The sequence below is a fragment of the Oryctolagus cuniculus genome, chromosome 10 (genome assembly GCF_964237555.1).
Source record: "Oryctolagus cuniculus chromosome 10, mOryCun1.1, whole genome shotgun sequence".
Taxonomy (NCBI): Eukaryota; Metazoa; Chordata; class Mammalia; order Lagomorpha; family Leporidae; genus Oryctolagus; species Oryctolagus cuniculus.
In genome coordinates this window covers 113,055,447-113,067,804 of record NC_091441.1, presented here as the reverse complement: position 1 = coordinate 113,067,804, position 12,358 = coordinate 113,055,447, and the positions used below count along the sequence as shown (strand labels likewise).

Genomic DNA, 12,358 nt, shown 5'->3' with positions numbered 1-12,358 from the left:
GCCAAGGGGCCCCTCAGGCTCTTGGGAAATGTAGTTTCTGGCTGAGGAGAGCCGGGCTGGCGCTGCGAGGGCGCGGAGGCAGGCGCGCGGCGGGCAGGCCTGGAGGGGGCGGGTCTGCGCGGGCCTCACAGCCGTCTGTCTGCCCTGCCTGAGTAGAGGGAGGTCACGGCGTGACCGTCGCCACCGCCGCCGGTGCGAGGTCGAGTCGCCGGGCCGCAGCCATGGCCTACTGCCGGCAGGAAGGTAGGGAGAGCGGGCTGCGCCGGCCTGTGGGAGACGCGCGGGCTCCTGCGGCCCCTGTGGCCCCTGTGGCCCCCGCGGCCGGCGAGGGCTCCCCGAGGCGCGGTCGGGGGGTGCCCACCTCGGGGCTGACCGGGCGGCGGGGTCGCCACATGGAGTTGTGTAGAAGAGAAAACGGGGTTCTGGGAAGAACGGGGCTGGTCCAAGGTCACGGTGCAGCCTGAACCCGGAGCTCGGAGGGGCCTGCACGTGGGAGAGCCGCAGACCAGGCCCGGAGGGCGCCCGGGAAGCGAGCGCTGGGCTCGCAGGTGGGATTGTGCTGCGGCGACTTGTTCGCGCCCCGCGCGGGCCCTCCACGGAGGCGTGTGCGGTGTCGGGGCGCGGGAAGCGCCCCCTGCACCGTTGGAGCATATTCCTAGCTCTGCGCTTGCGTTTATGGAGCCGTAAACCGAGACGCAGGTGAGTCGGCCAAGCCGGTGGGGCCGGGGTTGGAGGCCCTGCTGCTCTGCCCCCCAGAGCCGTCCCTGGGCCTCGCCACACTACCGGGGTCCCTGTGCCCTAGCGGACCCCCGACCCCGCCAGGCCCCCGGCGCCGGGCCTCATTCATTCGGCGGCGCGTTCTCGGTGCCGGGGGAGCGGCTGGTGGGCTGCAGCGGATGCACAGCTGTGGAGTTAGCACTCAGACAGAAATTTGAACAGCTTTGCTCCTTCAGTTTAACTTATGGGTCCTGAGGCCCAGAGAGGGTGGCCACCCATCCAGCCCCCTGCTAATGCGCCTTTGGGGCAGCGGCTGGTGGCTACAGTACTTGGGCCCCTGCCCACCCCCTGGGGGGAGACCCAGAGGCTGTTCCTGGCTCCTGGTGTGAGCCTGGCCCCCTCTGGCCAGCATTTGGGAAATCAGTGGATGGAAGAAGACCTTTCTCTGTCAAGTAGATGAGAATAAGTAAAATGTTAGAAACGAAAATGAATAAAGAAATATGCCGGGTCTTTACCGCGGGACTTCTGCCTGGGTGTAGAACGGCTGCTTCCCTGGACCCGAAAGCTGTCCCACTCCCTCTCCAAGGACCGCGGGCATACCTCACTTTCATTGTGCTCCCTATTCCGTGCAGCTTCCGTTTTGAAGCTTTGTGACAGCCTTCTGTGGAGCAGACTGTTGGTGCCATTTTTCCAACAGGGCAGATAATTGTTAGTGTTTTTTAGCAATAAAATATTTTAAATTAGGTGTATTATTTTTGTAGCTATAATGCTATCGCACACTTAATTGACTATAGTATAGTATAAACATAAGTTAATATGCACTGGGAAGCCAAAACGCTGTGTTGCTCAGTTTATTGCGCTGTTTACTTTATTGTGGTGACCTGGAACTAAACCCACAGTGTCTCTGAGGTGTGCTGTACTGTTTCTCTTGATGAACACTTACTGTGTGCCCCAAACAAAGACCTCGGCCCCACCACTGTGCTAGGCAGCAGGTCTCTTAGCTTCTTGTTTTCACTTGTCTCTGAGTCTCATTTATTTCTTCATTTGGCAAATAATGAGCCTTTGCGTGTAAAGACACCATGCAGATTAATATGAGCCCTCTTTCTCTCTGTGGGTTAAAGGAGTCCTAGTCCATTGGCCATTATTATTATTAAAGATTTATGTATTTTATTTGAAAGGCAGAGTTTCAGTGAGAGGGAGAGAGAGAGGTCTGCTGGTTCACTCCCCAAGTGGCTGCAGGAACCTGGAACTCTGGGTCTTCCACATGGGTAGCAGAGGCCCATGGTCTTGGGCCATCTTCTGCTGCTTTCCTAGGCACGTTAGTATGGAGCTGGATTGGAATCGGAGGAGCCGGGACTTGAACCAGCACTCACATGGAGTATCAGTGTCTCAGGCAGCAGTACTGTGCCACAACCTGGGGCCTCCCACAGGCCACTTTTTTTTCCTGGGTCAAAGGTCACTCCTATCCTAGCTTGAGGAAGAGAATTGAAAGCACTTGTTAGCAGTTCTTAGTTTTTATCTTTATCTATACCATGGTCCTCTAAAAAGTCCCAACTTTTGTTTTTCTGCCCACTGATTCTTTATGGTTGCTCTGGCATTTAGAAAAATGATGCCAAAGATTTTACCACACAAAGGCTTATGTAAGCCACCCCTGCATACTCCTCCACCCTGACTTCTTCCCCCTGTTCACTGCTCAGCCACAGGTCTCCTGGCCAAATGCATTCTTCCAGCTCTTCCCATTCTTTAAGATTAAGCTCAAGTGCCACTTCCTCAGAGAGGCTGTCCCTGAATTTGTGTCTGTCACATCTTAAATTCACTGAAACAGGATTTGCTGCCGTCTTACCTCCCGTCTTCTAAGCTTGTACCCAGGACCTGCTGTGGAGCAGATTCTCAGATCTTTATGAAATGAACCCATGCACGTGCATGCCTTGTTCTGAGCCTGTGCAAATGTATTTTTTAAAAGACTTATTTATTTATTTGAAAGGCAGAGCATCAGAGAAAGAGAGTGTGTGTGTATGTGTGTGTGCTTCCATCTGCTGGTTCACTTTCCCGATGGCCACAATGGCCAGGTCTGAGCTAAGAGGAAGCCAGGAACTCCATCTGGGTCTCCCGTGTGGGTGACAGGAGCTCGAATACTTGGATCACTGCCTTCCCAGGCACATTAGCGAGAAGCTGGGTGGCAAGCGGAGCAGCTGGGACTTTGACCAGGGGTCTCATAGGTGAAGCTGGCATCACAAGTGGGAGTGGGCTGCTAAGCCTGCTGCACTGCAACAGCAGCCCCCGGAGCCTGGGCAGATTTACGTCAGACGTCCAGCCACTACCCAGCTTCTGGTTAAAGGCCTTAGGTTGGCATTCAAGGTGTTCTACTCTGGGGCTTGGCCTCACTCTGTGGCCTAGGGCCGCCCACACTTCTCTGTCGGTGCCACACCATTCCTTTCTTTGGTTTCTCTTTCTAGAACAGAACTTTCCTGTTGTGCCAACAGACATTTATTGAGTGCATGTGATGTGCCTGATTCTGGTTATACAGTAGTGAGCAGGGTAGCACATTCTGTGCCCTCGTTCATGGTGGGGGATTGGCATGAAAACATCACCAGATGAATGTGTAGTCCCAAACTGTGATAAGTGACGTGAAGGGAAAGCTGTGGTAGTGAAATGGCCCACCCTGTGGGCCAGAGGAGGCTGCAGAGGCTTTGGAGCTATTTCACACATCACTTTCTCAAAACCTTTTCCAGTCCTGACCACACACCCGGGAGTGAGGCTGCCTCTTAGAACCACTGTTTGCCTTCCAGGCTTTGCCTGGGTTGGGGCTGAATGGCTCACCCCCTCTTCCCTCCCCAGTTCCCCGAGATGTTGCCTGAGATGGCGTCCCTTCTTGAATGGAAATCTCTGCCTTCCCTCCCAACCATACTTCTCCACTGGATGCCTGTGTTTTATTTAGCTGTAACCTCCCCACATGCCCCCTACCCCCTGCCAGATTCTGGCACAGCAGGAGTTAAACATTTTTTTAAGGCTGTTGGGTGGGTGAATCAATCTTATCTGCTGATTCACTCCCCAGGTGGCAGAAGGCAGGGTTCTGGAACTTCATCGAGTCTCCCAAGTGGGTGACGGGCTCAGGTCTTCGGGCCATCTGCCCTACCTTCTCAGCCACGTGAGCGGGAAGCTGGCTCAGAAGTGGAGCAGCCAGGACTGCCAGTGGCACTAAGGGGGTGCTGGCATTGCAGGCGGCTTAACCCGCTGAGCCACAGTGCCTGCCCCTCAACTAAACTTTGTATGCTTGCCGTCTTCTTAGGCTGTGAAAGCTCTTTACGTATTCATCAGAGACTTGTGCTGCTTCCCCCCCCCATCTCTTCCAGTTTTAGGATTCTGAAGAGCTAGCAGGGTGTCTTTATGTCTGCTCCCCAAACTCTAGCAAGCTCTGTAGCACAAAGAGTTCAGCAGATGTGTGTTGAGTTGGATTTCTCTCATAGATTTTGAATTTGCCTCCTAAATGCAGAAGAGTTGCATCTTTCAAGGGAGTTAGGTTCTATATAACATGTTAGATGAGGGTAAATGTGTTGAAAACAAAGCAGGCAGGGTAAGGGAGCCGGTTAGAGGTCTGGGTAGGGGTTGGCATCTGAGCAGGGAGAGGTAGTTTTCTGTGCAAAGGCCCAGATGGTAGGGGAATGCCTGGTGTGTTCAGTGAAAGCAGAGAGGCTGACACGGCTGGAGTGGAGGGAGCAGACAATGGGAGATGGGGCATAGAGATGAGGGATTCAGATCTATGTGGATGTATGTGAAGGTAGGACCGTGTGGATTTGCTGATGGAGGTGTGAGAGAGAGGCTTCAAGGATGACTCCACAGAGAGTAAAACTGCAAAAAGGGTCAGCTATCTGGTTTCCAGCTGCTCACTGAGCTCTCTTCTCAGCCCCATCCTGCAGTCCTGTTCTCAGACTGGCCCCTGGGACCTTCCATCCTGACTGTTAACCACGAGCCTGGGATGGGAACTGGTTTGCTCTGCTCTGGCTGACTTCCTCTTTGTGCACTTTGGCTTAGCTGTCTCCACTGATTGAGATGGAGAACACCACTTGCAAAACTTTTTGAACATCTCTAGCCTGTGATTGTCTTTATCTTGGCCACAGTGTCATTGTCAGTTGATGCCATTTAAAAAATTACTGTCTTGGGAGTGGGATTTCAGCTGAGAGCAGAGACTCCTGTCACCTGTTTTGTTTAACTCATGTCTTGATTTTTGCTCACGGGGTGAATGTGAGCTGTTGTCTGAGATCAGAGGGTGCTGAGGTCACACAGCTGGCAGGTGGGTGTCTAAGCCAGATCTGAACCCCAGTGCCCAGGTTCTGTGGGAAGGGGAAGCCGCTGTGAGCGAGAGTGTGTGCAGGGCCTTTCCGGGTCCTGAACGTGTGGACTCACCGTTGTTGGGTTTGTCTTAGAATGAAAACACAAGCGTTGCCATATTCACTCATGTTCCCCTAAAGAAATTCCGTAAGCACCACTAGTGTGGCTGATTCCCCTGCTGGCTGGCCATCGCATGTGTTCCCTTTCACAGTTGGGTCTGCTTCCACATCTTCGCCTTTGCTTTCCCTTAGCATATCAGTGACTGAGGTTTCCTAAATGGAAAGGGAAACCAAAAAGGTTTAAAATAGTCAGAGGCAATGCCAACAGCCGTCGTGGAGCCGCCTCTGCAGGCCGGGCCTCTGGCTCTCAGTGGCTGTCTACACTCAGGGCCACTCTTGGGGCCCTCTCCATGGGCAGTTTTTGAGGTACCTAAGGAAGTTTTAAATACGAGGCACCTCCCATCCCCTCTAGTTGAGGGTCCCATTATGCCAGATCCGGGGTCAGAGTGAGTTGTCAGTAGGCCTGTAGGATTTGTCCTTGTGCTTTTCCAAGAAGGATCAAGAAAGATGCTTATTCACTCAGCAGACATTCCCTTGGTACTAGGCTTCTTGCGATGGGACTTGGATTGGTATTTATTGTATTTATTCATGCCCAGGGCCTGTGAGCCCTCGGACTGTGCCTGAGTCATGCTGAGTACTCAGTGTCTGCTTTCACTGTTCTCGTGTTTGTTGGGGAGGGACTGTGTGGGTGTGTAGAAAGGACCTGCACCCGTGTGGACTTTGGCAGTTCCAGGCCTGTGTGAGCCCGGGCGAGCCACCACCCAGAGCTTCAGTCTCACTGCTGTTAAATAGGGGTCCTGCTTTGGGGTGGAGGGACTAGCTGACATGCAGGACCCAGATGTGGATCGGCCCTGTCTGTCCTCACCATGGGGGTGCTGAGTGTCTACACTGCAAGGGGCGTATCTGGCACATGTCTGCCCTGTGCTTAGCTGGTGGAGGAAGGCGGTGAAGTGTTTGCAGCTAAATGGTGGCTGGAAAGGAGCAGTGAGGAAGTCAGATAGGAGGGCCTGCCTGTGCTTGGTGTCGAGTGTGACCACTCTCAGCCTTGGTTTTCTGCCACACACAGCAGTGGCACTGTAGGGTTTGGCTGACACGAGACATTCATTCACTCATCCCGTTCGCTCACTGCTGATGCCCCTCTCTGTGCTCACTTAACCGCTCAGGAGGAGGAGTTCCAGATGGAAATGTGTTTGCTCCCACACGGCTGTTTCCCTGAGCTCTCAGGACCCTCCCACCCTGAGCAAGGCTCTCTGCACTTGAAGTGTAGGCTCCCCAGTGCAGGTCTCTGTCCAGCCACATCCTCATCCTGCTTCCCCGCCTGTTGTGTTGGTCCTAAAAAACTAGCAAACTTCAGAAGGTCTCAGAAGTGAAAGCATGAGCGCTTCTGGGATGAGACCCCTTCCCCAGTTATATTCACTGGGAAATAGACCCCAGGCCTTGTGGGCTGCGGAGGAGGCTGTGGTGTCCCCAGCATCATGAGCCTGCCTTCTGCTGGCTACAGGGGCTGAGAGGCCGAGAGGGGGTCTTGATTATGAGCACTTGACCACCCCCTCAGTGTTTCAACAGCAGCAGCCTGGGCTGTTTTCCTGTGGAGGGTCTTCATGGGCAGATTTAACGACTACATCAGCTGTGTGAGCTGCAGTGCTCTGCATCACTGTATACTGTGACTTGGTCAGAGTTCTGTCATCAGTGCCTCTTTCCTGCCCTGCTTCCCTGTCTATCCCCTCCCCTCCCCTCCCCTTTTACCCAGCACACCACAGCAGCTTGTGTAACAGAACTGTGTGCTGTTGCTCACTTGCAGGCAGTCTGAGCAGCCCTGGCGCTTCATTTTGCTAGGGTTGCCTGAGGGGTGACTCCGGGAAGGTTCCTGGGAGGCTGGCAGGAGGGGAGACCCAGCAAGTGGGTGGGGTACCCACAGGCCTGTGGGGAACACTGTGGACAGGCAGAATGCATTGGAAGATCTCAGGAGGAGGACAACCTCTTTTATTTTTTCTTCTTTTTTTGAGGGATGGGGGGAGGGGTGTGGGGCAGGGGGCTGTACTGATGGACCGTTGGCAACCTTGGAGACTAAAAGCAGACACTTTGGTTGGATCAGGGCGTTTTGTCTGGTCTCCCACCTAGAAGTGCATGGAGGGTGGAGTGTGCGGTCGCCTTGCCCACTGCCATCATGGAGTTTTTCTTGCAGCTGCAGGCCCATCCCAGTCAGTGGCTCCCCAGGGGGAGCAGTTTGGTGTCACCTCACCTGGGGGTACACATGGGACAAACTGGGTTTGCGTGGCTACTTTGTTCTAAGGCTGCTCTTGATTGAAACCTTTTTTCTTCTCTTCTCCAAACACTAGGAAAGGATCGAATCATATTTGTGACCAAAGAAGATCATGAGACGCCAAGCAATGCGGAGCTGGTGGCTGATGACCCCAACGATCCCTATGAGGAGCACGGTGAGGAATGGGGGCCTCCCAGAAACCCACAGAGGGAGGTTCAGTGTTCATAGTTTCTTTTTCCATTTTATCTTTGCTAAGGCTGGGTTTTGAGGTGTCCATCCCAGCCGCAGGCCATCTCTCAGGGTGCTGAATGTTTTTCAGAGATGTTGGGCTGTCTTGAGCCAGTAGGCACAACACAGAGTTTGTCCTTACTGAAACACTTCTGTGTCTTCTCTCAGATTTTACACTGACCTAACTTGTTTGGGTATGTCACAGTGAGTGAGTTTGGGAGTTGGGGGAGTCTGTTGCAGCAGTCGCAGGTGGATTAAAGTGATAGTCTGCTCACTAAAGTGACCAGACACCTTGTAACGTGAGGCTGGTGAGGTCCTGCTCTCTATTTAAGTGCCCCAGCAAGCACCTCGCACGATGTGTTCTGATGATTTTCCAGCATGAGGATTCAGCTAAAACTAGTCCGAACTAGGTAAGTGGCTGTGTATAGCAGTGTCCCCTGGACCTAGGGCTTCATGGAAGACTTTGGGCTTCTGGGATCACTGGATACTTCAGACAGCCTATGTAAGGTGTGTGTGTGTGTGTGTGTGTGTGTGTGTGTGTGGTGTTCATGAACAGTCCACATGCAGTAAACAGTACTCATTTCCCAGTCGAAAACCACTCCTCACGTCTGTGATAACTAACAAACATTCGAATGCTATTGGGTGATAAATATGGTTGAAGAGCTTGAAACAGCCACCTCTGGCATATGAATTCTTGATTGGAATTTTCCAAACCCTAGGTTAAGTGGATATTCCTAGATGAGACAATTTGCTTGTTACCCTGTTGTTCCTTGGGGTTAGAATAAAGCTAGGGACACATACCTAAGAGATGGTGGGACGTGTAGAAGTTACACAGAATGTTAGTGTTCCGAGTGACAGCTGCAGGAATCATCTTGAATCTGCATTCTTTTATGAATAAAAATAAATTCTGTCAATTTTAGTACTCTGCCTATCTTTAGGTCCATATTTAGCACATTTCATTATGAAGACTCCTTGGGGCGGTGCCGTGGCTTACTTGGTTAATCCTCCACCTGTGGCACCGGCATCCCATATGGGTGCCGGGTTCTAGTCCCAGTTTCTCCTCTTCCAGTCCAGCTCTCTGCTATGGCCCCGGAGGACAGTGGAGGATGGCCCAGGTGCTTGGGCCCCTGCACCCGCATGGGAGACCAGGAGGAAGCACCTAGCTCCTGCCTTTGGATGGGCGTAGCTCTGACCGTGGCGACAATTTGGGGGGTGAACCAATAGAAGAAGACCTTTCTCTCTCTCTCTCTCTCACTGTCTAACACTATCTGTCAAAAAAAAAAAAAAAAAAAAAAAAAAAAAAAAAAAAAGACTCCTTGAGGCCTGCAGGACAAATCAGGCCTTGCTTGCCACCCAGTGGTTTTAAAAAATGTGAGTGTGTCTGCCTTTAGACTGGGCCTTCTCCTCCTCTAGTTCCTGCCATTCTTCGTTGTCCCTGTGGTTCTCTACCAGCTTGTCATGCATAATGTATTGACCTGGGCCCTATGGGTGTCCCCTATAGTGTATTTGTTTTTGTAACCCCTTCTAGTGAATAATTGTTCAAGGAATCTTAGAAAGCACAGGGAACTCTGGGATCCAAGTTCTGAGCTCTCAATAACAAAACCACTAAGTAGACTAAGTAGGTCACTAGTTCTTTCAGCTGCCTGGCTGCCAGTGCCCAGTTCTGTGGCTGTGGTAGCGCTGTGAACAGTGAAGAATTAAAAGTCAGGTTTTAAGGGTTATCTTGCCGTGTGGGAGCACTGAGGGCCAGGAGGGGCCAGGACCTGGCTGAGGCAGGGAGTGGCACTGCAGGCCTTTGATGGCGAGTTGAACACTTACTGGGTCTGGGTTAATTTAACTTGTCAAAGCGACTCTCTGTGGGTTTGTGTTGTGTTTCTGAAATGTAACTTCTCTGTAAGGAGCCATCTCATGCTAGCTCACCCTCCCCTGAGAAATAATGAAGCAAGGATCCTGCCAATTGGGGTTTACTTTTTACATGTCGGGATTCTTCTTTTGGCAGCTGATTGTGCAGGTTTGATAGCAGACTTGACCTCCAGAAAGCAGCATTTCCATGTGTTTTTCCAGCCCTGCAATCCCCGAGGAACCAAGAGGAGCTGTGATGTGGGGGAAAGGGCATGGGCACTGGGAGACTGGTGGATCCTGCTGAAACCCTGACTGGGACCTCATGAACCCAGAAAGCACTGTGTGTGAGCTGTGGCTAGTAGTACACTGTGAAGGTTGGGGAAGAGTGTGAGTTGCCAAGTATGATGTAATGCCTAAGAACTTGCTCTGTAACTGTTGATGGTGCAGTTGGTCAGTGCTCTTAATACCAGTAGATGTCCCCACCGTTGTCCCATTTTTATAAATGAGGAACAGCAACAGCTGACCCACTGATCAGTGAAACTTTGTATGCTGGAATTGGAAGCAGAATTCAGCACTGGACTTTGGACACAAGCACAGAGCGCCATGCTGGGTACTTCCCTGGAGTGGTGGAGTGCATGTGACCTCACTGGACATTCTGGAGGCTTTCAGAGTGCTGTCAGTCTGTGTGGAAGATGCACGGTGAATCATATTTCTGGCCTATCACAAAGCCAAAATTGAAGCTGTTGTTTTGAAAACATTTTGAAAAACTGGGAAATACTATTTAGATGTGAACAAAATTCAAAGAAAAGTTTGAAACTTAAAAGCAAGAGACTTCCATGATATCGGAACTTAAAAGCCATCTATGACTTCGTTTCCTTCTCAACACATATATATGTACAGTTTTACAATTTGATTAATATTTTACTTTTACAAGTATCTGATCCTACCGCCTGGTATGCCACTAGCTTTATCTTGTACAGCATGCCGTGGACATCTTTCCACCTCAATGTGCAAGGATAATCCCTTCCTTTTTACCAGTGTCCTAACTGTGCTGAGCTCTGACAGCAGCTACCAGGTGGAGGGGCTTGAGGGGCAGGGAGCCTCAGGGTGGTCTGTGCCTGATCATCTGTCTGGGGTGCAAGCATTGACTTAGAGAAGTGTTTCAGAAAGCTCCTTGCTAATCATTGAAGAGATGGCTGCTTCTTTGGATTAAATAAATGGTTTCCAGCATTTAATTCTTGGAGCACAGTATATCACAGAACCGGGAGGTCATTAAGAATGTTGATGAGTGTCATGCATGGGGACATGCTGATGCTGATGAAGCTTCTGTCTGTTGGGCCAAGGGGTGCTGTATCTGTGTTAGGAAACAAGGGAGTGCCTGCCAGGTAACGGTTAGTACTGTTCCGTCCTCCTGAGTGACCTGTAAGGACTGGACTGGTTTTGCATTGTCTGAAACTTTAGAGAACATCTCTCACATTCTGCTTGCCCATCTTCCTGTTCTAGGATTGATACTGCCCAATGGAGACATTAACTGGAACTGCCCTTGCCTCGGGGGCATGGCCAGTGGCCCGTGTGGGGAACAGTTCAAGTCTGCCTTTTCCTGCTTCCACTACAGCAAGGAGGATATCAAGGGATCAGACTGTGTAGACCAGTTCCGGGCCATGCAGGAATGTATGCAGAAATACCCGGACCTCTATCCCCAGGATGATGAGGAGGAGGAGGAAGAGAAAAAGCCAGCAGAACGGGACGCAGACGCATCTGCCAATGAGGCCACTGCAACCAAAGAGAAGGGGTCCAGCTAATGAAGGCCCCGCGGCCTGGGCTCCAGTCCTCCCTCATGAGAGTGATACGGACCTTTTACAAAATGCCTTTTATTCACCTCCCAGGAAGTGTCTTTTCTCTGTTCTGTGCACTGTAATGTACAAAATAACTTATTTTGTTGATTAGGGGTGTTGGCCCCTTGATGTATACACTGAAAAAAATGGGGATTGTATGTATGTGCGTCTTACATAAACCTATCAGTGAATGTAGCTGCCACTTCCAAATTCTCTTTTCTCATCCTCAAATTTTTGAAATAATGTGCTGAAAATTCTCAGCAACCAAAAATTATTACCCAGGAATATTTCTTGTGAGTGAGCTGATTCATTCTCATCTATTACATCCATTTAAATAAATTGAAGCAAAAACTTCTTCCATTAAACGTGCTGGAATGGAGCCATTCCTAGTAGAAGAGGCCAGGTGGTGAGATCCGTATTTCTCAGAAGGCTTCTTGACTTTGTGTGAATGAGGGGTTCCATACTTCATTCCTGATACATTTTGGTTTCTGTGTTTGCATTCAACTCCAGATTTTCTTAGTTTAGAAAGTGGAGGCTTGGGCCTTCCAATTCATAGTCGCTTTTTAAGTGAAAGCAAAGGCTCATTTTTCATGCTCCTTGTTTTGCTGTTCTAGAAAGGCCTGGTTTGGGGCCATGTTCAGACTGGCTCTCAGTCTGGTCAGATGCTCTGTTCTTGAGATGTGGGGACCTACTTGTTACCAGAGTGGCAGCGCAGAGAGGAAATGGTGTGAATGAAGTACTCAATTAAAATAAGACTTGATTTGTACTTGATTTTGAATGTGTCCTTTGTTTTTATGCTTAAAAGTATTTTTGATGTCAGGGCATAAAACTTATGAAATATTCAATTGAAATTTCTCTTAAAAGATACTGGAAGCCAGTTTGAGTGTGTTAACATTTTTCATGTTGAGTTCAAAGCAAGCTCACTTTTTTTGTCTGTGAGCAGATGCCTTCGTACATGCGTCGCAGCACATCCACGGATAGGGAGATGCGGCCTGCAGATTAGCTTGCCCAAGGTAACTGCAGCATAGTTTTCAGGCTGTTGGGTGGGATGCCTCATTTTCCCACATGAACCAGTTATTGCTGTG

At 50.6% G+C, this 12,358-nt stretch overlaps 1 protein-coding gene across 1 annotated transcript; it reads left to right on the top strand.

Annotated features, from left to right (window-relative positions):
- Positions 1-23: 23 nt before the first annotated feature.
- CHCHD4 (coiled-coil-helix-coiled-coil-helix domain containing 4) lies at positions 24-12,044 on the top strand. Its single transcript, XM_002713175.5, has 3 exons — positions 24-243; positions 7,445-7,543; positions 10,942-12,044. Exons 1-3 carry the CDS (start codon positions 222-224, stop codon positions 11,238-11,240), a joined length of 420 nt encoding a protein of 139 aa, XP_002713221.2. The 5' UTR covers positions 24-221; the 3' UTR covers positions 11,241-12,044.
- Positions 12,045-12,358: the final 314 nt, after the last annotated feature.